Source organism: Hemiscyllium ocellatum, chromosome 10 (assembly GCF_020745735.1).
Source record: "Hemiscyllium ocellatum isolate sHemOce1 chromosome 10, sHemOce1.pat.X.cur, whole genome shotgun sequence".
NCBI lineage: Eukaryota > Metazoa > Chordata > Chondrichthyes > Orectolobiformes > Hemiscylliidae > Hemiscyllium > Hemiscyllium ocellatum.
Window position 1 is genome coordinate 45,218,818 of NC_083410.1, and position 27,776 is coordinate 45,246,593.

The 27,776-nt window shown below is 38.8% G+C and overlaps 1 protein-coding gene across 1 annotated transcript in view; it reads left to right on the forward strand.

Annotated features, from left to right (window-relative positions):
• The window catches only part of ush2a (Usher syndrome 2A (autosomal recessive, mild)), a 985,309-nt gene that overhangs the window by 149,478 nt on the left and 808,055 nt on the right, over positions 1-27,776 (forward strand). Inside the window, 5 exon segments of the mRNA XM_060830996.1 lie at positions 20,334-20,529; positions 22,487-22,599; positions 22,601-22,660; positions 22,662-22,850; positions 22,852-22,918. Coding sequence (XP_060686979.1) covers positions 20,334-20,529; positions 22,487-22,599; positions 22,601-22,660; positions 22,662-22,850; positions 22,852-22,918 — 625 coding nt within the window.

The window sequence follows — 27,776 nt, forward strand, 5'->3', positions numbered from 1 at the left end:
TAAATATTTGTACTTGTTTAAATCATTTAAGTTATATGGAAGCTCAGCATAGCTTTGCATAATTCGATATTTTGCAATTATTTTACCTGCAGTTATTTTTGTTGTTTTTGAAGAATCATAAATTGTATTAATCTAACTGAAATGGGCTATTTAGAGGCACAAAATGATCTAATTTGCTATTCCAGGTTATGTCGTGAAATTTTACCATGTTATAAATGTGCAATAATCAAAGCATGTTTATTTTGTTCATACAATACACCTGTCACTGTAATTTCTAGCCAGTAATATATACCTTCAATAATATGCGACTGAAATAGTTGTTATTTTAATCCGTGGATTTCAGAACAACTAACGATTAAATGAATACCATTGAAGTAAAACAAGTTAAGATTCTTCTCCTTTGACTGTGGAGAGGAAATAGGGCCTGGGAATTACAATCTCTGTTGTGGAAGGGCTTTAAGACACCCAGCCAATCTTCTGATGATGTCAAGGAGGTGACCCATTGGTCATATATTGCACTGTAGGCACACTTCAATAAGATTGATGGGAAGAATTTTATCAAGTGGTCTTGTCATGTGATGCAGTTGAGAGCACTGGAAGCCAAATGAATACACAGGACCTTATTATTTGGACTGTATCTGTTTCAACTCAACTAAATATGTGATAGCCATTCAATGGGTTCATTTCATAGGGCAATGGCCTGACCATCATAGTCAACATGATTTAAAGTTTAACTAAAGCCTGGCAGTTAATTGCCAATCATTATTAATTGGTAATGCCAATACCAACCGAACAAAAACAGAAATTTCTGGAAAAACTTAAAAGGTCTGGCAGCATCTATTGAAAGAATTCAGAGTTAATGTTTCAGATCCAGTGACACTTTTTCAGAACCTCTACCAACTAGAGTCCACTTGCCAAACAATCAGCACTTTCCTCTCATGAAGTATAAATCTTGTTTTCCCCTTTGTGATAGTATTCTTGCAATCTATCCTGATGAATGTGAGATGAAAAGTTTTGACAAAACATCTCATTTCTTTTTCACCAACACTCAAGGTCTGTATGACCAAGCACACTGTCTTCAAATAATTCACCAAAGACACAGAGACAAGGCTAAGTACAAAGTAAGACCTATGGGTCATTTGCTAGCCAGAGTTCTTAACATAGAGGATTTTGCTAATTGAACCACATGTGCCGTACACAGTTTTCAAAAAATCATTCATTCATGGGAGGTGGGTGCCACTGACTAAGCCAGCTTTGGCTATCTTTGATTTGATTTGATTTGATTTGTTATAGTCACATGCACCAAGATACAATGAAAAGCTTTATTTTGTGTGTGCTATCCAGACAAATCATACGTTATGTAAGTACATCAAGGTAACAGAATAGAATGCAGACAATAGTGTCACAGCTACAGAGAAGGTGTAGAGAAAGATCAACTCTAATATATAAGAGGTCCATTCTTATGTCTGATAACCATGGGGAAGTAGCTGTTCTTGAATTTGCTGGTATGTGTTTTCAAACTTTTGTATCTTCTGCCTGATGGAAGAGGGAGTAGGGTTCTGTGATAATGTTGGCTGCTTTCCTGAGGCAGTGGGAAATATAGATGGCGTGAATGGAAGGAAGGCTGGTCTTTTTGATGGATTGTTGCTCTTGAGAAGGTGCTGGTGAGCTGCTTTCTTGACCTGTCGTCGTCCATTTGGTGTGAGGGATGGAGTTCCAGCATTTTGGCCCAGTGACACTATATCTCCAAGTCAAGATGTGAGTGGCTTGGATTAGAACTTGTAGGAGATGGTGTTTCCATTTATCTGCTGTGCTTGTTATTCTAGATGGATGTAGTTGTGGGTTTGGAAAATACTGTGTAAGGATCCTTAGTAAATTTTTGCAATGCGTCTTGCAGATAATATAAATTTTAGCAATTGACCATCAGTGGTGAGGAACAGAATGTTTGTTTGCGGGTGTGCTGCCAATCAAGTAGACTGCTTTATCCTGGCTGAAATATTCAGTCATACTCCTAACTTGTGCCTTATAAATAGTGGGCAAGCTTTCAGGTGACATCGAATGGCAGGAACCTCTTAATCCCATAGAATTTCTTAATAGACCCTGGGCTTGTTTGAGCATTGATCTTTTAATGTATGAAGGCCATTCTTACTTTATTGTGGTTCTTTTATTTCTCAAGATGGTTTGAGGTCAAAAAGCTGATTTCAATGATCACTGACATGGTTGTGAGAGCACTGTGGATGATCTTCCTGAAAGATGATATTTGATCTCACCCACTGTTTGCTTATGAGATGTTGGATTCATTTACAAAGATTTTGACCTTTTAACATGCCACAAGTTTGCCTAAACACCTCCAGTCCAGTGGAGAGGTGTAAACAAATTGCTGAAGAGAAATCCAAATATTCTTATGGCTCTGCTCACTTACCGCATTGACCCTCCTCTTCTCAGGACTGTACCCATCAGAACTGCTGATCAGGCACAGATTAAATCCCAACTTCCTACTTTACCAAACTTCAAAAATGTTCTCAGATTACATTCCATCTGCCAGATTTTTCCCACCCTCTCAACCAATCTACATCATTCTGCATCCTTATTATGTCATCTTCTCAACGTGCTTTCCTACTTATCTTTCTGTTATCTATAAGTTTAGCTACCATATCATCATCAGCTCATCGAATGCATTGATATAGATTGTAAGAGACTGTAGCATTTAGTCTTAATTGCTGTTATATTCTTACATTTTTTTCTCTCTGTTATATACAACTGGAAGAGAGAATCACATATCGCGAATAGTCTTAATAATGTAATGGATGTGTTAGCATGTGAAATTGTATCTAGTATTAATGTGCATAAAAACAGAGTTCAAAGGAAACCTAAACTTATTTGTATTAACCTGGATTTTCTAGAGCTTCACTTGTGGGTAGGTTTGCCAACCCTACTGAATTCTAAGCTTTATTAGAGAAGTTTGTTAGGCCAAAATGGAATATAATCATGTTAGTGAGATGGAAGGGAACATTACTGTGTTTTTCAACTTTTTTTGGAATAGAGGCTGGGGACCTATGTAGAGGTGCATTGGACCTTGAGCCCTATACTTAGCCCTGTTTGGAAAATCAACAAGTCACAGAAACCCAAATTGAGAGAACTGTACATAGGTTTTGTTTTCTTCCAAGAACAGGATCAATGCTGCAAGCTCTTGGAACGGTATTAGACAGCTGGTCTGTACCAAGATCAAATTGTGTGTAGACACCAATGCACTCAGACCACACCATCAACAATGCCTGCTGTAATGAAAATGGAAACTGTAGTTCAAATCAAAAGCCACACATGTCAATATTCAAGCTAGATAGCTGCAGGGCTTCCAGAATAGAGATAACTTTGTTCTTTTTGGGTTGCATTGAACTTTATTGAAACAGAATAGTGTTATGATATGTTATGATCACTGAAGTCATTAGATGGTCATTCTTGAAATGGTCTCTTTACCTCACAATAAATGGAGGAATGAGCAGGGACATGTGACATCCTATTAGTTTTGCCTGTCAAAAGTGTATGTAGTCTGGTTGCTGTGGTGAAAGGGAACCCAAATCATGGAATATTGAAATTCATGTGCCTGGCATAACCCCTGAAAACAAAAGACAGAGCAGTTGGCTTTGTCACGGCAAGATATACAGAATCTCAGGAAGTCTGGTGTAAGGCCACAGGAAGATTCAACCTGGAGAGGCTGAGCAAGGGAATCAACAGGATTGGGAATGTGGCTGGAAACCTTTTCAGGGATTCTTAGCAGACTGAGAGAAATTACTTTTTTCTTATGATACACAGTGAAATGGAGAGAATTGTTCCCCTTGGAAGCTAGGAACAATTGTGGAATGGTTCCTCTAAAACTAGAGTTCTATGGAGCATACATCATAACATGTAAATGTGGCATGGGGTCATCAGGTATGTTAAGAAATTAATAAGCAGTTGCTTTGCCATGCTTTAAAATGTCAGTTGTCTAATAATCATGTTTACTTGATTTTGATTTTAGTTTTTATTTAACTTGAAATCCTGTTATGCAATTCCTTAGTCAGTCTCTTCGAATCCAAATATATTTTAAAATCTATCAGTCTCCAAATGGATTATAATAATACAAAGCTAAAGATGGGAAGCTCAGAGCAGACTGGGACAATTGATAAGAGTGGTGAGCTTCAAGGACTTCAATAATCACACACGGACAGAACAGCAATAAAATTGAATTAACTGTCTTGTATTTTTTAAATTAATTCATAGTAGAAGAGAGTTCTGCCAAGGCCAACATGTCTACTTTATTCCCAATTTCTCTTGAAAATATGCTAGTGAAGCATTTTAGTGGACAGCTGCAGTCCATGTGGTGTGCATGCACTCGGGTAAAAAATGAGGTCTGTAGATGCTGGAGATCAGAGTTGAAAATGTGTTGCTGGTTAAAGCACAGCAGGTTAGGCAGCATCCAGGGAATAGGAAATTCGACGTTTCGGGCATAAGCCCTTCATCAGGAATCAGGGTTCAGATTAAACCCCAATAATGAAGCCGTGGTAAAATGTTTGCATTTAAATAGTGTCTTGCACAACCATCCTAGTGTGTTTCATAATCAATGATGTGCTTAAATTTTGAATTGCAGCCATGTTCCAATGAAGGTAACATGGCAGCGGATTCTTGTACAGCATGTCCTCCAGTAGAAAAACAAACAGAAATTGAGGTGAACTTTAACTTTCATGGGGTTTCAAAAGAGGGTAGTAATTTTAGTACAGTTTAAATACCCAATCTAATTATTCAAAATAAACATTTGTTCCCAAATCCCATTGAGAGATGCCCTGATCTGGCACCAGCGGTGCCATTTTAGAATTTAACTCACCCATCTTTTATTTTGGCACAGCTAAACATGTACAACAGAAAGAGGAATATCTCTGACTATGCTTTAAAACAATCATCAGCCATGGATGTATAGGAGAAGACTTCTCAGCAGGCCACACTGGGTATTCAGGGAGCAATTTACCCACCTGAAACTCTGTGAAGAATGTTAAACGCCAGACGATGAAATATTGGTTAGACAGAGTCCAGGCTGTTCCATCTAGAATATTAGTCCAACACACATACCTCAACTCCAGCATCATTGATTGCTTGTTCTCCACCTATACACCCAGGCAGGTTCCTCACCCAATTATCCTCACCCAACATATAACCATCAACACTGCCCTAGTTCCACTTGGTCTCTTTCCAGATTGTACTAGAAGATAACAGATACCCCTTTTCCTTAAATGAATTAATATATATTAAGCATAAAAAGCAAACAAATCAGAAAACACAGAAGGACAACATTTTGTGAAAAAAAACAACATATATTCTTGATTTTGCTTTTTACATTAAAATTTTGGACATCCCTTTTCAGTATTCATCATGCTTCCTTATAACTGGCTTCATTTCACATTTCATAGAATCACACAACACGGAAACAGATCCTTTGGTCCGACCATAATCTCAAACCTGCCTGCACTTGGCCCAGATCCTTCCAAATATTTCTTATTTATGCACTTACCTGAGAGTATTTTAAACATTCATTATGCTCGCATTCCCCACTTCCTCTGGACGTTCATTTCACACATAATCCACTCTCTATGTAAACAAAATTGCCCCCATGTCTTTGCTCACTCTTCCTTCTCTCACCTTAAAAATATGCCCTCTAGTCTTGAAATCCCTCACACTATGGAAAAGACACCTGCTATTCACCATATCTATACCCCTCATGATTTTATAGATGTCTGTGGGATCACCACACAACCTCCTATGCTCCAGTGAAAGAAGTCCCAGCCTATCCAACCCCTCCCCCAACTCTCACCCGCCATTTCCAGCAGCATCCTGGGAAATCTCTTTCAGACAGCTGACTGCTTTATCCACTCATTTCAGTTTGGAGAATTCCCCATTCTAGAGCATTTGTTTTAAAGCAGCAATATTGATTCTAAATCTTTTATCATTCGAGCATTTTGTTGAATCTACGTTATCACATCATGACTTATTATTGATGCAGCATTGAATGAATATTGCTGGTCAATCCCTTTTTAGAATTTTTTCCAATATTTTGTGAAGAAAAACAAAATATCAACACTTTTAACAAGAGGGAGTCTTTCTGACACAAAGATACTTTTTGGACCTCTTCTGATCATTATAACTTCCTTAGTTAAAGGGCAACATTTACCTCTTTCTCTGAAAGGAAGAATTGTAAAAGCTTCTGCATTTGAGAATCCATCACAGATACTTGCATTTCTTAAACTAATAAGAAGAATCACTAAAAATAAGTTTCATGTTCCCAGAATCTTCAAATGACAGAAATTTTAAAACACAATGCTTCTATTTTTTGATTATTTCAATGTTTTTACCTGAATTAGATCTTTTGTTGAACAAACTCTAATGCCAGTGTATCCCTTTTTAAAATATGGGGACCAAATCAATACACAATATATCACTACTACCCTGGACATGTATAATAAGAATTCCCTGCTTTAAAAACTCCAAAAGCAGTCAAGGTCAAAATTCCATTCACCTTCTTAATTATTTGCTGCACCTGCATGTGATTTTACAGGGTTTCATCTACAAGAACAACCAGATCCCTTTGTTCTACAAGTTTTTTATAGTCTCAATTCATTTAAATGTTAGTCTGCCTTTTGATTCTTTCTATCAAAGTGCATGGCCTCATACTTTCTTACATCAAACTGTATCTGTCAGATTTTTCCCATTTACTCAATCTGTTTACATTCCCTTTCAGATTCCTTGTGTGCTCATCGCAACAAGCCCTCACACTATTTTTGTATTGTTGGTAAATTTAAATACATTACACTCTGCCCTCTCCTCCAAATCAATATGATCAGTTGTAAATAGTTGAAACCCTAGGACTGATCCGATATGGCACTCTATCAGTTACATCTTTCCAATCTGAAAAAGAACCATTAATCTTGTCTCTCTCTGTCTTCTGTATATTAACCAATCCTTCATCCATATTATTCTAACAATATGAATTCCAGTTTGTAGAATATCCTTTTATATGTAACGTGTTGAATGCCTTCTGAAATTCCAAATGCAGTAAATCTACCAGTTCTTCTTTATCAATTCTGCTTGTTGTATTCAAAAAGAACTCTAACATTTGTTTGTCAAATACTTTGTCCCTCATGATAGACCCTGTTGCAATATCTTATTTCTTATTAGAACCTTGCCTACTGTTATATTTCAGATAGTAATAGTATCCTCACAGTGAACACCAATGCAAAATATCGGTTTAAATGATTTGCCATTTCCCTGTATCCCACTACCAATTCCACTGTTGCACTCTCCAAAGATCCTACACTGACATTAGCTACTTTCTTTCTTTTTATATGATCAGAGAAGCTCTTACTGTTCGTTTTAATATTTTTTGCCTATTTACTTTATTAGCTTCATCGTCATCCACTGCTAGTTCCTAAAATACTTTCAAACCTCTGGCCTGCTTTGTATGCCTTAGTTTTTGATTGGATGTATTCCTTTGTTAACCACTGGTGGTTAATTCTTTTCATCAAGTCATTCTTTTTGATGGAATAATGTTTTGCTCAGGAAAATGAAATGCCTACTTAAATGTCTACTATTGCTCATCCATTGACATTCCCCTTAGTCTATTTTCCCAGTCCACTTTCGACCACTCTTTCTTTATGCCTGTGTAATAGTCCTTATTTAAGTTGAGAACACTAAACTGAGACCCAAGTTGGCCTCCCTGAAACTGAATTAGCAGTTCTAATGTGTTGTGATTTCTCCCCACTTGAGGGTCCTTAACCATGAGATTGCCATTTAATCCTACCTCATTACATGTTAGATCTAAAATAGACTGTTCTGGGATATTTTCTGCAACAGACTGTTCGAAGGAGCAAAACCTGTCCTCATAAATTTGTCTTCCGTGTTACATTTGCCCATCTGCCCAATCAATATTTAGATTAAAAACACAGATGAAAACTTTACTACCCTTTTAACATGTCTGAATTATTTCCCAACTTTGTTGTAAGGCAACTCTTTGAGGACTTAGAGACATTTTTCATCCTTGACTTACTTTGCTTGCCATTTTTTATTTCCACCCAAACTGATCCCATATCATAATCCATTGGACCATATTGGTACTCATCCCTACTCTGTTGTGATATTCATTCACAACACTACCCCATCTTTTTTCCCCTTTTTGTTCACTCTCCTGCAATATTAGATACTATTGAATATTGCATTTTCCTAGCGTGCTTTGTCTCTCTAGTAGGTATTGAGTCATATTCATTTATTCCTATTTGTGCACAGTAGTGGTGGGTCTAGGTCATCATGACATGCTGGTACAGTGCAGATATCTAAGGTTTCTTTGAATGGTACACTTATAAATAGGCTAGCCATGTCAAATAGGTACTGCATTGCTATTGATATGCAAGTCCTGTAAAAATCTTCACTGGGTAAGTGAAGAGCTTGCTCAAAACTGCAGCAGTTCATTCATACTTTGGCACATGTCATGCAGATAATATAGAGTGTAAAAGGACTTGGGAATCCCTGCACTTTCGCAGCCACAGTGAGCCATGATTTGTAAGAATTAATGTGGTGTGAACTATTGCATGAATCAGTAGTTATTGAGCATAGAAACTCAGCAACTTTTGCAGTTCGGTTCAGTTTCAACAATATCATGTCTGCCCCATGTAATAGTGTTGCTACGAGATCCCCTCACGAGACTCAATGCTTGCAGATATATTCCAGAAGAATCGTGTCTCTGATGTAGTAACATCTAACTTCCTGTCACTTTCTCCTGACACATATTGCATCAAAAGTGTAGATAGAGATTTAGTCAGTCCATTCCACATATTATGACAGGTATCATCCACGTCTAATACCACACAATTGAAAGATTCTGCCACCAGCATATTCATCACTGGGGGCTGAAACTTCTCTCTTTCATCCATATCACCATCTTTTTCATCTGATCTTCCATTTCATTTTTGTCTCCTATATTTTGTGTGCTGTGGGCCCGTTTGTCCGGTACTTTGATTCACATCGGGAACATTGATTAACTATCAGGCATTTCTGGGGTTCACTTTACTATTGTAAGTCCCAAATGAATGTCGTTTAGTGCTTCTGATATTTCTTTTAGCAGTGTGTGTCTATCCATAAATTTAACTCCTGTCAAAATTAGAAGTCTGTCTAAACTCAATACTTTGGCACAATTCAATAACTAAAGTGCCAGCATAGTCTGGGGAATTTCCAGATGGAATTTCTGCAGTCTTGCATACAGTTGACTAAATTTCATTACGTAGTCTTCTTTGAAACTCTTTCTGAATTTGCCAAAGTCTGACCATGCCTCATAAGCAGTTAGTAAGTTATCTTTTTGATAAATGTTATCCGTAAAAGCTAATAACTTGACCAAACCTTCACCTGTGTTCAAATGATTAATTTCCATTTCTCAACTAACATTTCTTATTTACTTACTTTGGTATGGTAGTGAATATCTCAAGGTCATGCCTTGATTCCTCATCAGTTAACTGTAACACAGGTGCACATGGTTACTTCATTCTTCCACTGGCCTTGAGGGTCACAACCCAAGTTTCAGATTTTCATACAGCCATCTCTTGGAAGTTTCTTCCAACTCACTCTTTCGCTAGAATAATGCTCAGTTTTCAATCTTTGACCACAAGCGATGTTGTTTTGTGCAAATACTGATTTGAGGTGGCAGAAACACAAGGATAGTATTAGCTCAATAAAGCTAGCTATCTGTGGACAAACCGAAATTGTACCTTTGTGAAGGTGCTGGAGCGCAGTATGGAGAATCCAAGAGAACACATTGGGTGAGTGAACTACCAGAAGGTGAATTATCATTAAGACAATCAGTAATTAAGCAGCTTTCGTGGGTGTTCCAAAGTTCAGTCTTCAAATGTGAAGGAATTGAATCGCTTGTAAAGTTTAATGAAGTATGATGACTCACAGTGTCACTAATGTCTATCAGTTTGCTTTGAAATGCATGGGATTTGCCTTGACTGCATTTGCTATTTGATGTGTTTTGGGGTGTTTGACGACTATGTATCTGTCCTCTATACTTACCTCAGATTAATTCTAATTAGATGTTAGAATGCATCTAGTACTTATATATTGTACACTATATTACTGTTCTAACTTTGTATAGTTAATGCGATTTTTGAGAAGATTTGTAGCTCAGATTGAGGTGCAGGTTGTAAGTTTTCTTGCTGAACCTAGAGTTTTCAGCATACTGGGCAACGTCATTAGTGGGCCTCTGGTGAAGTACTTCTGTGTCTTGGATTCTTATGGTGGGTGATATTATTCCTGGTTCTTTTTCTCAGAGGATGGTAGGTAGGGTCTGTTTCGATGTGTGTATTGTTAGAGTTCTGGTTAGAATGCCAAGCCTCAAGGAATTCTCATATGTGTCTCTGTTTAGCTTGTCCTGCAGTGGATATGTTGTCCCAGTCAAAGTGGTGTCCTTCCTCGCCTGTGTGTAAGGAGACTAATGCTAGTAGGTCAAGTCTTTTGGTGGCTAGTTGGTGTTGGTGTATCCTGTTGGCTAGTTTTCTGCCTGTTTGTCTGATGAAATATTTGTACAGTCCTTGCATGGTGTTTTGCTGGTTGTTTTGCATAGGGTCCTTCAGGTTCATTAGCTGCTGTTGAAGTGTGTTGGTAGGTTTGTGGACGACTATGATTCCAAGGCTTCTGAGTAGTCTGGAAGTCTAATAGACTGGTGTCTCACTACCCACTTCACATTCAAGAACAAGACCCACAAACAAATCGATGGAATACCCATGGGATCGCCATTATCAGGGTTCCTAGCAGAAGCAGTAATGCAGAGACTCAAACAAACAGCCCTGTCAGCTATCCAACCCAAACTTTGGGTCTGCTACGTAGATGGCACCTTCGTGATTACAAAATGGAACAAATTAGAGGAGACCTACAACATTATCAATAATATCCTGACAGGCATAACCTTTACAAAAGAGGAGGAGAACAACAACAGACTCCCATTCCTAGATGTCACAGTAGAACGAACAGTTAATGGAGAACTTCAAACCAGCATCTGCAGAAAAAACAACACACAAACCAGATACTTAACTACGGAAGCAATCGTCCCAACACCCACAAACGGAGCTGCATCAGGACATTATTTCAATGAGCAACAACACACTGCAGCGTCCAAGAACTGTGAACAGCCAAAGAAAAATGCCAATACTGCCTATTCAGGAAGAAGGGGTACCTAATAAACACAGTCCGCCGATTTCTCAGCAACAAACCCAATCAAGTAGATAGAACACACCCAGAAACTAGCCATATTATCTTCCATCTATAACATCTCTGAAATGACTTCCAGACTACCAAGACCATTTGGCATGATGGTGGCGCACAAACCTACTAAAACACTTCAACAGTGGTTAATGAACCTAAAAGACCATATGTAAAACAACCAGCAAAACAAATGTCATTTACAAAATACCATGCAAGGACTGTAACAAACACTACATTGCATAAATAGGCAGAAAACTAGCCACCAGGATACATGATGACCAACTAGCCACCAAAAGACATGACCCACTATCGCTAGTTTCCTTGCACACAGGCGAGGAAGGACGCCACTTTGACTTGGACAATACATCCACTGCAGGACAAGCTAAACAGACACACTCATGAGAATTCCTAGAGGCCTCGCATTCTAACCAGAACTCCATCAATACACACATCGATCTGAGCCCCATCTACCATCGTCTGAGAAAAAGAACCAGAAATGATATCACCCACCATAAGAATCCAAAACACATAAATAGAAAGTGAGACACAACACCAGCGCTTCACCGGAGGCTCACTGATGATGTTACCTATAATGGTAATGAAATGTCTGAAAATAAACCTTTGTGTAGTAAAGTTTCTTGTCTGTTCAAAATCATGGAAACCTACAGCCTTATTCTTTTAGTAAGTGTCCATGATCTCAAACTTTGTCAACTTTTTCAATGAAAGGTACTGGTTGCTAGCTAGATTGCAACTTAAACTTGATAGTCTGGTCCATGGGAACATAACAATTTGTATATCAACTTGCATGTCCCTATGACATCTCAAAATGCTTTATCGACAATTAAATACTTCTTGAATAATGTCTGCCATTATAATGTCGGGAAACATGGCAGTAAGTTTGAATGTAGTCAGACTCAATAAATAGGAAGGTGATAAATGACCAGATAATCTGCTTGAGTGCTATTAGAGTTGAAAGTGTGGTCCTGGAAAAGCACAGTAGGTCAGGCAGCATCCAAGGAGCAGGAGAATTGATGTTTCGGGCACAAGCCCTTCATCAGGAATGAGGTTTGTGAGCCGGGGTGGGGTGTGGGGGGGCAGGGGGAAGCTCAGAGATAAATGGGAGAGGGCTAGGGGGAAGGTAGCTGAGATTGCAATAGGTAGATGAATGTGCTATTAATAAAGTTATGAATATTGACCAGGACAATTCAAAAGCTCCTGCTTTCACTTGTTTAAATCGTGCCAGTATCCCACAGTGAATCCAGTGATCAGCCAATCTTGAGTGAAAAACATATATGAAACTGTGCCTTCTTTCTTTTGTTAAACTATGATAGGGTAACATTTTCTGTTACTAATCGTCATGCCACTGTAATAAAAGAAAGGCATGCATTTATAAAGCATTAATTCGTTAGGAACAGATGTCTCAAAAAGAGCTTTATAGTCAATAAAGTACTTTTGAAGAGTAGTCGCTATTATAGTCTTATGTTTGTCATTTTTCAGTGCTATCCTCTGTACTAATTTTGTTATTATTAATTTTATAATCTGATAATTTAACAAATGCCTGTGATGTGAAGTGACGTTTGGCATAGCATGTGTATGCAATAATATTATGTGTTCTGATCTTCCAGGTCTCACTCAAAATGTAAAAGCCCTTTTTTTTATTGTTTGCACCTATGTTATGTACAGGGAGAAGCCTGAAAGAAAGAAACTGGAATAAAGCCAGAAGCTAAACAGCTGTAACAAGAATTAGATGGACATGGCATAAAACACACAAATTAGGAAAAGGAAAGATAACAAATTAAATTGAAACATCTAACTCAAAAATAAATCATAATTTCAATGAGCATATTGTTCAAAAACTCAATTAATCTGAAAATGCTTTATGTGTTTATATGTCATAAATCACATAAATTATAAAGCAATTATTACAATAAATCACATGTAATTGTGAAACATGCATAAAACAGTGAGTAGATTTCTGCTGCTCCTGGCAGTTTGGATTGGCACTGGTCCACTTTCCACCCAAAACAGTGAGAAAGTGGGTTCTGGTTGTTAAAAATTGGGCAAATAAGTGCTACCCACTAACTTCTGAGGAAGTGGTGGTCAGGGGTTTCAGGATGGTGTCTTGGTGCCAAGAAGAGAGATTCAGGGAGAGTGAGGGGCAGAGAAAATGTGATTTTCCTTATACACCTAGATTATTTCTAATCTACCTTTTTGAGTTTCTTCACCCTTATCTACAGCTGCCAAAATGCTTTCACATTGTGTAAAGGCAGTAGAGTGTTCCCTAGTGAGGTTTAGGTTAAAATGCAGTTGGCATCCTATTGATGTAGGATCCCAATAGCATAAATTCTTGGTGCCTATTGTCTTTCCTCAGGCAGTTGAACGTGTCTGCAGTCCAAGATCGCAGGATCAGGATAAAGGAACTGCAGCTTCTGTTGTTGTTTTGTTGTTGTTTTCCACACCGGATTTCTTTGCTTATTTGCTCTCTGAAAACATTGAATTATCAGCCGCCATTTATTTTTCAGCATTTGCCAAGGTCTCCATTAGTTATGTACAAATCTTAACAACATGTGATACCAAACTATTCAAACGCACGTGATATCATTGACGAGGCAATTGTGTTTTTTTTTGCTGTTGACATATGGCCATTTCCAACAAGCATCATTATATTGGAATCATAAGGTAGAATCCTCACAACTCAAGAGTCTTGATATGAATTCTAATGCTACATGGCTAGCTGAAATCAGCAATCAACAGAAATCAGGGAATTTATTTAGCACCTCCATGGTTCAAATATGACTGATGGAAACAAAGTGTTTAATAGTGCCACCTTGAAGTTTTTTTAATGAACTGTTTATAATTTAATTTATAGATTTCACTTTTTCATTCACGATTTCAATCTTACTCATAGCCTTTTGTGATATAAATTTTGACAAAGCAAAAGCAGTGGCTCCATCTTATTTAAAAGACACATTCCCTCTTATGCCAGTAACAGAATTTTACATCAGTCTTCTTAATTATCTTGAATCATTCCAAAGCATTTCAAATTATGAAAACTTGTTTCAAACACAGGATACTTTCTTGATGTTCCACTCTTAGACTCAGTCTCATTTATTCGAGAGAAGGAAGTTATTTGACCCTGAGAATCCATGCCATTCAGTTCCACTCCATGTGCAATGCCTATCATCCTACAGGTTTATTTCTTTCATGCCCAATTATATTTTAAAATCATTGTTTCCGCTTCCATCACTTACATGGGCAACATTTCTAGGTCATTATCCCTCATTGCATAAAAGGTTCTTCCTCACTTTTCCCCAATATCTCTTGCCCAAAACCTAAAGTCTGTGTCCCCTTCTCTTTGTACTAGGAATGTTTTCTCTTTGTCTATTTTATCCGAAACTGCCATATTCTTGTATGTTTAGATCAAATGTTCCCTTAATCTTCTTTGTTCCAAGGAGAACAGGACCAACCCAACTTTTTAACTAAAAGCTTTCATCCCTTGAACTCTCTCAGAGTCTCACATCTTTCTTAAAACATCATGGCCAGAGCTTGATTCAGTACTCTGGTTGGAGCTAGCCAGCATTGTGATGGTTCAGTAGAACGTCCTGATATTTTACTCAGAAGCTGAGACTTTCAAATTTGGAGTTGAAGTATGGAAGCAGGTGCCTCAGATGGTGTCACATGTGCCATTCCTGGAATAAGTTATCTCATGTGATTAAAACCTTCTCAGCTTTATTATCTATGTAAGCAAGTTGTGTAAGTGATTCAGTGAGTCAGAAGGGGCATCTATGTCATGCTCTCAAGCTGCAATCCTCCCGGTGCACTTCACTTCATACTGACCCCTTGGGATTAGCTGACCATCTCACACGGTTTTGCATGCTCACAATGTGCTCATGAGCTCATTGCCATTACACTAAATCCTTCTTCAACCCTCATGCATAAACGTCTGGCCCACGATTGCAAAGAGAGGGATAAGACTGATGGAAGGATGCTGGATACAAAGATTCTCAACCTCTTTGAGGAAAGGGCAATGGAACCAGGGCGCTCAGATCCACTGAGAAGTTGAGAAGAGAAATAAGGCTCTTTGATCTCAATCCAGATGCCTGCTTTTGCAAAGAGACTGGGTGGTGCCCTGGCCCACATGGAGGAGGAGAAACAGGCAGGCACCCAATGAACGTCTTGAGGTGCAGAGGAATCTGGGCACCTTCATCCATGAACTGAAAAGCGTTTCATATGAAAGTACAACAAGTAATTAAGAAAGCTAATAGAATGTTATCATTTAACGTGGGGTAAACTGAATACAAAAGTTTGGAGGGTTTGGTTCAGTTACAGAAGCATGGTGAGACTGCATCCACAGCACTGGCTATCTTGTTTAAGGAAGGATGTTATTGTGTTGGAAGCAGTTCAGAGACACTTCACTGGATTATTGTGCTTTGAGCAAAGGCTAGACAGACTCGGCTTGTATCTATTGGAGTTTAGCGAGAAGGAGATTTCTTGATTGAAACATGTAGTATCTTGAAGGGTCTTGACAGGACAGATGTGGAGAGGATGTTTCCTCTTTTGGAACAACTTAGAACTGGAGTAATCTTTAAAAATCAATAGTCACCTTTTAAAATGGCAAATAGGTAATTTTTAAAATCTTAGTGGTCATGAATTTTTAGAACAGTCTTTTTGAAAGGTAGTGGAAGTAGAGGCTTTTAATACCTTCTTTGGCAAAGGTAGATAGATTATTGTTAGGCTCCCCCAGCCCACCCAGCCCCAGAGGTTGAAAGGTTATTGGGATAGGTGGGACAGTAATTTGAAGTTACAATCAGGTCATCCTTGATTGAATGGTGGGTCAGACTCGAAGGGCTGAATGGCCTACTCCAAATCCTATTTTATATTTTTGTGTGTGCTTCCCAGAATAATTTAGTGGTGCCCTTCCCCTTCTCCTACCCTATATCAGTCACCCTGTTGCCTCCAGCAACTGAGGCCAAGAAGTGTGTGCTTGTACCTGTGTAGGAGACTCTCAACAGGTTGAGTCCCCAGAAGACACCTACCAAAGTCTTCAAAGTCACCAGCACTTAAAAGTCAGTGGGCCTCCTCATCTCACGTTGCAACTAAATGTCGAACACATCTGATATATTTGGTGGCACTCCTTGTTCAATTATTGTATATAATCTGCACTGTTGTAAATATCTATTCGCATGCACTGTTCTGACATCTGCTGTCATCGTTTTTATACCAGTCAAAGCAGAAAAGGTTCCCAGATGTGAAAGATGTGGAGCATCTCCCACCATGAAAGTTTGTGATGTTTACAATCACCGTACTTTTCTACCTTTTCATAATCAGGAAAAATGGGGAACTAGAGATTGCCTTACTCAGCAGGACCCCATCTACCTATAAACTGGGGATTGGAGTCAAGAGCTCCAGATTACTCTCAGGGACACTGATGTTAACAATAATACCTCGGGAAGGAACCAGGGACTGGGACATTCAATTAGTCAACCCTGCACACGCATCACCTGAGAGCAATGGCAAAATCTCTCATGTATCTACAGGCTCTAGGAGGGAAAGGTTTATCCGTGTCTGGGTCTCTCAAAGCAGTGCTAGAAAATCTAAGGGTGTGAGGTTAGCAATGACCCATTATAATGTCACAATATCAGAATTATGGAGTGGAGTGAAGGGAATAGACTTAAATCTCATAATGGCATAGCAGTGAATATGTCAATGAGAATACTCAGCATTACAGAGTCACAGGAAATTTTCATTGCATACTACATCGTTGCAGGAATAATAGGAGCGCAAGCCTATGCAACCAGGCTAATACCTAGACTTGAACTGCCTGCAACTTTGACAATACCATGGACAGACCCCAGAAACCCTCTGTTTATGTATGATCCACTCCCTTCAAATGACCATGGTCTGTCCCTTAGATTGCATTTGCATGATCTCCCCGATTGATTGGCTAGACTCATTTTATTTGTCTTCCAGGACTGACTATGTCTCAATCCTCACTCTGAATTCATGTCATTCATAGACTTAAACTGTATGAACTGCTTGATTGACAGTAGCCACTCCATCCACCCCCGCCCTGCTATGTCAACTAGAAATGGCCCAGACCTTGGGCTGACTGTGTGACTGTGAGTCAAAGAGTCTGATGCAGGAAAAGCACAACTGGTCAGACAGCATCGAGGAGCAGGACAGTCAATGTTTCAAGCATAAACTCTTCCTCAAGAATGAGGCGGTGACCCAAGGGAGGCTGAGAGAGAACTGGGTAGGGGGTGGGGCTAGGGGAAGGTAGCTGGGAATGCAATTGATAGATGAAGGTGGGGGTGAAGGTGATAGTTCGAGAAGAGACTGAAGTGGAGGGTAGGAAGGAAGATGGACAGGTAGGACAGTTCAAGAGGGCAGTGCCGAGATGAAAGGTTGGATCTGGGATAAGGTGGGGGGTTGGGGGGGTGTGGGGAGGAGAGGAGGAATGGGGAAACAGGTGGAACTCTTGAATTGTCCTTCCTGTCCATCTTCCTTCTGACCTGTCAGCTCCACCCTCCTCTCTGACCTATCACCTTCATCCCCACAGTCATCTACCGATCACATTCCCAGCTACCTTCCCCCCCTAGCCCACACCTCTCCTGTTTATCTCTCAGTCCCCTTGGGCCACCCCTTTGTTCCTAATCAAACGCTTATGCTTGAAACATCGACTCACCCGCTCTTCAGATACTGCCTGACCGGTTCTGCTGTTCCAGCACCACACTCTTTGACTCTGAACTCCAGCATCTGTAGTCCTCACTTTCTCCCTGTGTGACTGTGACCCTGACTGATTGGATTCTACGTATGCCCACTCACCATGCTTCCCTTTTCCCATTTTAATTCAACATTGTGTCTTTTAACAAAATCTACCTCCCCATTCCCTATTGCCACTTTACTGTTCCCTAAGCCACTGGTTCTGTCTTGCCTTCTGCTCTAAGTAGCCTCTGTGAGGTGGAAACTGTTGGCTGATCTTGTACGCTAAATTGTCTTCCTGAAAGAGAAACTGGTGTGATGCATTCCCCAGTTGTGTGTTCTCTGATAGCCCAGGGGCACATCCTGCCTTTGTCCTCTTTGACACACCCATTGCAGATGACAAGTTTACAACAGAAGTGTAAACAACAAAAATTGACAATGTTTTGGTAGAGGCAGCTGAAACAAAGAAATCACCAAAATTAGACAAAGATCAAGTCACCAGGTACATACACACGTGCTATCTGCAGCCAGATTTCTGAAGTGTTGAGTGTTTCCATTCTGCAGAATTATGAAGGCAAAGTTTATTTCAGCAAGTTGTGCAATTACTGAAATGAAAATGAATGCAGATAGGCTTCATGCCACTCAGTGGTGAAAAAAATCAACTTACCTTTTGAAAAGGGAGAATCTACTTGCTAAAATCCAACTTGACGGTGAAATCTGATTTTTGGGCTCTTACCTGACTGATTATTTCTGCCATTATTCTCGTCGCTTAAGGAAAGGGAAAGTCAAGTTTCGTGTTTATATTCGCAGATCCCAAGATGCCAAATGCTTTGCCAAACACTTTGTTGTTATGTTCTGCTAACTTCAAAGATCAACACCAGATTCCTGCACAATCTTTAGATCTGTGTCATTAGGTCTACCCCTGCCAAAAGTGCATCATCTGATACTTAGTTTTCTTAACTTCCATCTGCTGTTTGCCTGTCTATTCTGCTAACCTCTCCATGTCATGTTGGAGGTGATTCATAATTCTCTCTATTTGCTGCTTAGGGCAAAAATGAGAGCAGAGATGTTGTCCCATCTTCCCCTAATGTAAGAGTCCAGGACAAACTTGCCTGTGCTTTGTTTACTTGCCCTTCAACCATTTTACTGATGTTGAGCTGTTTGTTGCTTTGAGGTGGGTCTTCAGTCTCTTTAGGGAGGACATCCTCCTCCAAGAAATGACAGCCAGTCTGAAAGCTGGGAGTTCTCTTGGTCCAGCACTGCAAGGTGAGCAATGGTCACTTATGCTATGCCAGGTTATTCCTGCTGCAGGGAAAATCCCAGTAATAACTGGGAGGAAGAGGTTAATAATTGGGGCAAACAGGGATGGATTGTTGATGGGAATAGCACCACTGCCAGCTACCAAACATTACCTCCTCCACTGCTTGTCAACTGCAGTGGCGTTAGTGAATGGCATATACATTCAGCAACACTATAGCCTCCTCATAGATGATCTTGAGAAGTATGTAGGGAAGACATTTGAATATTATATAAGCTACTAATCTTCTCAAGATGCAGCAGTTTAATTTTAGTCAGCGTAATGTATTGTGTGTATAGAATATAGTTTGTTCAAGTAAAGCTCTTGTGGTGCAGTGATAGAATCTCTACTTCTGAGTCAAGAGACCCAGGTTCGAGCCTTGCCTGCTCCAGAGATGTTGACTAGTGTTTATTGTAAAATATCTGTAATTTGTTCACTATATCAAAATATGAGGCATTATCATAAGTAAGCTTTTACAATTGACTTCAATGAAAATAAAAATCGAAAGAGATGTAATTTGGGCTGTCAACCAGATATCACTCACTTTATCTGCAAAGTCATTATTTACTTTGTTGAATTTGCAAATACTTTATTGGTTACTTTATACTGCAGTAGCAAAGTTTTGCTCTAAAGGTATCAAAGCCTGCAGAATATTTTAGACCTCAGCGAAGTCTTTGTCTTGGATTCTCTCCCTGAATCAATAACAAACATTAAGATTTAATTAAATGAAGAGAAAGAATGAAACATTATAAAGGAATTTCTTATATTCGCGTCGATGAAATATTTGTGAAAAGTTGGATTTACCATACTTGAGTATATACTTTCCTTGTTTATGCCTTCAATTTCATAGTTTAACATTGCTTTTTTTTGTTTCTATTTTCATTTGCTGAAATACTTTCTGTTTCATGTGAATGGATTTTTGTGGTCTTTCTCTTCCTACTGGTCATTTCTCTTTCTCTCTATTCTCCTTTCTGGCTGACATTTTTGTTAGAAATATGGAAAAACAAATCATTGTAGCTATCATCTGCTTCCACTCATCCCAGCATATTTTTAATCTCTTTAGATTGGAGGCCAGTGTAAATGCAAGAGATGCATGTCTGGCAGACAGTGTAATCAGTGCCAGGATGGATTCTATAATCTGCGCTTCTCAGACCCTGATGGCTGCATTCCTTGTAACTGTAATACCTTTGGGACAGTGAATGGAGATATTACCTGTCACCAAAATTCAGGTCAATGCAAGTGCAAAGCAAATGTTATCGGTAGGTGAAATATAAGATTTTGTGTATCATATCCTGCTGGTTATGAATTTGACCCTAAGTCTGTCAGTCACTAGCCATTCTTATGAAGAAATTAAACAAATGTTTGCCAAACATCTCAGACACATGTGAAAGGCTATAATTATCTGATGTATTCTGAGCACACAAGTCATCTATATAGTTGCCTTTAAAGTCCAGTTTAAAGTACTATTTCAAACGATTTGCATGCGGTGAGGTACTTTATGATAAATCTTTTCATTCTGTTACTATATGCCTTTGAACAATTCTTATGAAACGCAAGAGACTTATCTTTACTTCAAAGATCATATGTATGTGGTTAGTTATCAAGGGCCAGATAATTTTAATTTTGCAATTCACTGCCAAGTTGATTATAACAAACTACCATATTCTCTGTTATTTATCATGTTTTTGTGATACTTGCTTTTATGTTTTGCGGTTCCCACTGGTATTTTCAGAAATTAGATTTGATTAAAGCAATTTGTTACCTGCAACTTACTGGAAGGTAGTAACAGCTACATGGGGCAAAATTTATCAAGTGCTCAAAATACATTGTGTGTATAATGCACTTTGAAATTTTGATGTATGGGAATATTATGCAGGGAGCATTCCTGATAAAGTGTGCTTTGCATTGTAGCAGAACGTGTCCCAGTCCATACATATGGATCAAAAAAATTTACCATTTCATTTGCATAGCAGTTAGCTTTAAATGCTGTTTCTAAAATAGTCCCTGATTAAAGCTAATGTGGATTGTAATGAACAGCATTAAGCAACAGTGCAGAGATGTGAAAAAGACTTATGAAATGTGATCGGGTTTGATGTTGAAGGATATTTGATAACCTTTTCTGCTACACTGGAAAATCTTTATTGCTATTATTATTTCTACCTTTGTTATCAAGCAGAGCTCCAGAAATAGAATTTGATAAAGCTAGTAATGGCTGAATTATATTCTTGGTGATCCACTGCTGTTTTGAACCTTATATCCATTATCATCATTGTTGTTTCCTTGTTATTCATAAAAAGAACTTCATAACACCATTACATTTTGAAGTATGTGGTACAAGAGTGGTGCACAAGAGGTTGATTTTTACTACAGTTAATATGGTTGTACAATTGTGTTGTAAATGAATTATTCAATACAAAGAAATTTGTAAAGTAGGTCACTTATCTAGAATAAAAAGTGACAGGTAGAGATTGTGCCTTAAATGCCTAATGGATCTGGAAACCTCTCCCTACTTTCTTGTTAACCCTGTAAGAAACTGAACGCGATGCCCTGTAGGCTTTGCTCAGTAACACTGGAGACAGATTAGCTGTCATGAACATGCATGACAAATTCAAATAAGTGCTATGTATATTTTTAGAAATGATGAGGTGAATCCCTCTAGACTGATTTTAATAGTTTGGAATGAGTCATAACTCTTTTCACAATACAGTTACTTTAAAATTTGTAGTGTTGCTGGTACTTTTATTTTTCTTACTGAAATTAAATGTTATGCCTTAGGTAAGTCATCAATCATAGTGCAAGCAGTTGCTTTCTGCTGAACTTCTTACTGCATTTTTATTCTAGTGTAATATATTATTTCACATACCATGTTTTCAAGTGTAACAGATATTTGCATTTTTGAGATAATGGAAATAAATTTAACCTGTTGGATGTCTATAGTAACTGAAGGCAATGTTAATCAGATGCATAGGAAACTACACTTAAAATTGAAACTTATGTTTTTTTTACTGTTTGATTTCTATGGGTAGGTTCACAGATATAACCCTAAAAGGATCCTAGAGTAACGGTTGCTCCATTTAAAACATTTTTGAGAATATATGCAATTAATATTTGAACATTAAAAATTTATACAGCCAAAAATTCACATATGAGCAAGCATGATTGATTTCTAATTTTCATTTTTATTATTTATTGTTTTGCATTTTAAACTTCTTTCAGGAATAAAATATCAACAGTGGAGCTTTGGCATCAAACTACCGAACAGTTCAAATTCAGACAAATGTGAACCATGTAACTGCAATATTAATGGTTCTGCGAACCAGATCTGTACTCCCTTGCAGTGGACAGTGTAACTGCAAGGCAAATATCAAAGGATTTCAATGTGACACTTGCATTGGGTAATTTCTGTGGACTAGGTGCAGGTAGCTGCGAGGCTTGTGAGTGTGACTCAGCAGTATCAATCCTTGGATTCATAAATGACTCGAAAACAGGTCAGCGTGTTTGCAAACCTAACATTGGACTACAGTGCCTAGATGGCTATTACAATCTATGTTCAAGTAATTCCTTGGCCTGTTTACCCTTGAAATTGTGACAAAGCAGGTACAATAAATAGATCAAGTGGTTGTGATAAATCCACAAGCCAATGTCTATGTAAGACCAATATACATTGTGACCAGTGTATTCCTCATACCCTTAACATGAGCTCATCCAATTTGAAAGTAGTCCTTGGTGTAACTGTGATCCTATAGGGGCAGTGGAAGGAATGGTCTATGATCAAAAAGCAACGGCCAGTGTTTTTGCCAACTGAATTTCCATGGAAGACAGGGTGACCAGTGAAGACCATTTAAGTGCAGATATAGTATTGCAGATGGATCAGTTTGCTGATAAAGTGATTGATATATTGAAGTTAAGACCTAATATAATGAGTGAGTGAGAAATTCTGGTACTAAGGCAATGTTTTTTGCAGACCTCTTTCAGATGTGAATACAGTAATCTCCAGTGTTCTTGGATTACTGATAAGACGTAAAATATAAAAAAAAAACAAATAGTGCAGATATTGGAGATCTGAAATTGGAATTAAAAATGCTGAAAAGATTCAACAGGCCAGGCAGTATCTTTGGAGAGAAAGAGAGTTCATGTTTTGGATTGATGACCTTTGGAGCAGAGTTGAAGGAAGATAGAAATATAAGAGATTTTAGAATAGCAAAGGTGGAAGGGACAAGAGACAAAAAGGAGAAATGTGTACTAAATTGGAACCCAGAGATATCAAATAACAAAAGATATCACAATCCAATAGCCAAAGAGAGTGCCTATGGATGTAGCAAAGGAACAACGGTGTCCAAGTGAGGTGTGTCTTGCAACATTAAGAAAATCTGAATGCAAGATGAAGGGATAAAATGATCAGACAAGACCAACCCAAAAAAACAAAAAAAGAAAGAAAGTTAAAAGGACAAAATGGAGCCAGAGTTTATGATCTAGCTGTTGAACATAATGCTGAGTTCAGAGGCTGTAGAATGCCAAGTTAAAAGATAAGGTGCTGTTCCTTGAACTTGCATTGACATTCAGTGGAACACCATAAACAAAAAGGCTTCGAGAGCAAGATTTAGAATGAAAGTGATAAACGTCATACACTTGGGATCTTGCTCACAAACTGAATGAAATGTTCGATGGAGCAATCCCGGAGTCCAAGCTTGGTTTCCTCAGTGTGGAAAAGTGCTCATCATGAACAGCAAATACAATATAATAATTGAAAGGAATGCAACAACATTGCTGTTTCACTTGGACATGTGTTTTGAAACTTGCACAATGAGAAGGACGAGGGTGAAACATTAGGTGTTAATCTTTTACTCTTGCATGGAAAGGTGCTGTAGGAAAGAGATGGGATTTTATAGGTTACTGAAGAGTGGACTACGATACTACGATGTCATGGAGGGAATGCTGAAACAAGAAGGTGGGTGAAAATGTGCTTGTATCATGCTGAGGTTAGTAGCAATGGTAGAAAATGCTGCTTTGAACACAGGCTGTGAGGTGGAGATCGAGAATAAGGTCACCCCTATTATGGTTTGAGAAGAAAGAAAAGTGTCAAGACTAAAAGTGCATGAAATGGATTTGACATGATGGAAGGTTATGCCAATCAGATTGGGTAGGAATCCTCAGCTGAGGGAAAAGAAGAGATATTGGAAGAGCTGATGCAGGAGGTCGCATTATTGAGACAGATGCCGCAGATATAGAGAAACAAGGAGAATGAAATGGAGCTATTACAAGAAGCAGATTGTAAGGAAATATTGTCTGTGGCATTTTAATGAACATTTATAGATCTCTCAATTCCAGAAATGGAGACAAGAAGTTGAGGTAAGGAAGAGTCTGAGATGGACCAGCTGAAGTTGAGGGAAGGATGTAAATTGACAACAAAGCCAACCAAAGTTTCCACTTCATAGTTAGAGCAAGAGTCGGAACTGATTAAGTCATCAATGTATAGAAAAGGGGGATGAGAGAGGGGGCTGAATATAGGGCTGGAATAATGAATGTTCCATATATCCATAAAAATAAAGCAGACGTTTCTGCAATTCATGCAGGTACCTGGTGCAGCGTTTTTATCTGGAGGCAGTTAAAGGAATAAATCCACCAGATATGAGATTAATGACGGTTCTTGTCACAATGTTTTGATATATGGTAGTGGGCTTTTTCTTCAATATTTGTTTGTACAAGTAAATTATATAACTTTTGAATATGTGTAACTTGTGTGAAAATGCTGAATATGTTTTATAATTGTTATTTTTGATTTCTACTAAAGTATCCAATGTAATTTAAATTCATAAATTTCCTTGTCATAAATGCACCTAATCACAGTTAAGTGATGTGTCAACCGAATCCAGAAATATGTGCACATTCAGGAATATACAGTTTAAGGACAATTCTGGAGCATTCTGCCTGACTTGCACATTGGTGAACAAAACAAATATTATACTGCTTAGCAACCCAATCTTTGTTAATAATGCACATTGTAACTATGCAAAGTGTTAAAAATAATAGCCGAAATAAATAGCTAACTAATTCAAGGGCAATGGCTGAAGGGAATGGCGTATAAGCATATATTAAGGTTTGGCACTGGTGCTATCAGCATAATAGTCTCTTTCAATCCTGCATGACATAGCTATTCTGTTCAGCATGAAATTTGCATTCATTTGGCCTGTCAACTGGGTGCCATTTATGTATGGAATGCTATCTGCAGTGTGCATGAGGTCATTTTTTTGTGATAAGTATCACTTTTTTAGGCAGTCTGTTCAACTCAAAGATGATTTGGCTCTACTTCCACTCCTATTTCTTATGGTCTTATAATTAAGAGATACAGGGAGAGTGCGGGTAAGTGGGGTTGAAATGCCCATCAGCCATGATTGAATGACTTGATGGGCTGAATGGCTTTACTTCCATTCCTATTTCTTAAGGTCATCTGGTCAATCTGGTTTGATGGCTTTTGAGAAGTCTGATGACCCCAATGCTAAATCTGCAGACTTTGTCATATCTGGGGGAGGCGGCGTCTGGGATTTCTGGGCTTTCCAAAAGAAATATATTCTTGAAGCTGAAAAGAAATTAGTCTCTTTTTTCACTGCCTGAGAAGGCTTTCTCTGTGTTTGCAGCAGAGGTACCATTTTTCTGACTGGAATGATCAACTTACTGAACAGGATTCCTGGGTTCCTTAGTGAAGTAATAAGCTGTTGTTCACCCCTCCAACTAATCTCCGTAACTACATTAACAGGGGCTTAGCATTGATTTTAACCATATGCTATGGAAGGTGACCTTAGGCTTTTTTGGATGTTTGGTTAAAAACTCCAATTTCTCATCTGCTCCAGAAAGGAGTCAACAGTGACCTGGAGCTTATTTTCAGAATGAGTGCATATGCAAGCATCATCAGCATACTGGAATTCAAAATCTAAATTAATTTTTGTTTTGGTTAATATGATGTGGGTTGAATCGTTTTCCCCTCTGTTCTGTGAAAGCATCTTCACTATTGTCAGTCATTTTCTAGAGGTAAGGTACAGTATTGCAGCAACATAACTTATACAACCATGTTTGCCCTTGGTCTTCACTGAGACAGGTTTTGTGGTGATTTTGTTGATGTGGATCACAACTTGCCTATCATCATGGAGTAGATGGAAGATAACGCCAAATTTAATCTGGCAGTTGACTTTGAGGGGGACCCTCTATAAATCTTCATGGTCAGGATCATGGGCGGAAGTCATGGGCCCCAATGCTGCTCCGAGCCCGATCTCCCTGATGCTGGACCCAAACAGCGCCTCACCTCTGATCTAAGCTCAATGACTGACCCCTGTGCCCCCCACCCCAAAAACCCATGCACAGTAGGCTCAGATCTCCGCCTAAGCAGCACAACAGGTCCCCTCGACTCCCTGCTGTGTGCTCCCATCCATGGCCTGTTTATGGTTAACAGAGTCAGTTAGTGAAGTTATAGAATCATACAGTACAGCAGAGCCCTTCAATCCATCCAGGCTGCACTGTTAAAACTACTCTAAATTACAGTGGGAGGTCTCACTTTCCTCCTCTTGGGTCTATAGACTTGAATGTTAAGACATTTCAAGTGCTCAACCAAGTACTTTTTAAAGATTGTGAGGTTTCCCACCTCAATTATCCTTCCAGGCAGTGCGTTCCAGGTTCCCACCACCATCTGGGTGAAATTTGTTTTGTCAAATCCCCTCTAAACCTCCTGCTTTTCACTTTAAAATTATGTCCCCTCATTACTGACCCTTCAACTGAGGGAACAGCTGCTTTCTATTCATGCTGTCTGTGCTCCTCATGATCTGATGTACCTCAATCAGGTCCCCCACCCCACTCCCCCACCCCCCCACCTTCTCTGATCTAAATAAAACAACCCGAGCTTATCCAGATTCTCTTCATTACGAAAAGCTCCTTCCCAGGCAACAACCTAATGAATCATCTCTGCACTCCCTCCAGTGTAATCAAACCCTTCTAGTGAGCAGAACTACACACATTACTCCAGCTGAGGTCTGTCTAAAGTCCTTTACCCTCCCTGTGTATAAGAACAGGCATGTGCAGTCATTTATGCTTTTACTTTTGTATTTTATTGGATTTATCACGCAGTAAAGATCATGCTTGTTGCTGAACTAGAAAGTTACTCTGCTTTTCTTGAGACATGGGAAGGAAAGCAATTAGGAGGATTCTTAGAATGACGGGGAGAGTCCTCTGCAGTTATTGCAGTCAGGCTTGTCTCCCCTCTTGAATATAAAGACTATCACAGCTTCCCTAAAATCCTCCGCATACGCTCTTCTTTCCAAATCACACAAATGACATTGTCCTGCCAAGCCAAGAGTGTAGATCCATTGTGCTTCAGAATTTCTGCAGAGACTCCATCTGCTCCAGAGACATTTTTTAAAGCTGTTAAGAAGTGCTGGCAATGTTACTGTGGACTGGGGTGGAAGAGACTGAGCCAAATAGAGTTTTGAGGAATGGAGTTAGTGCCTTCAAGTTGAAGACA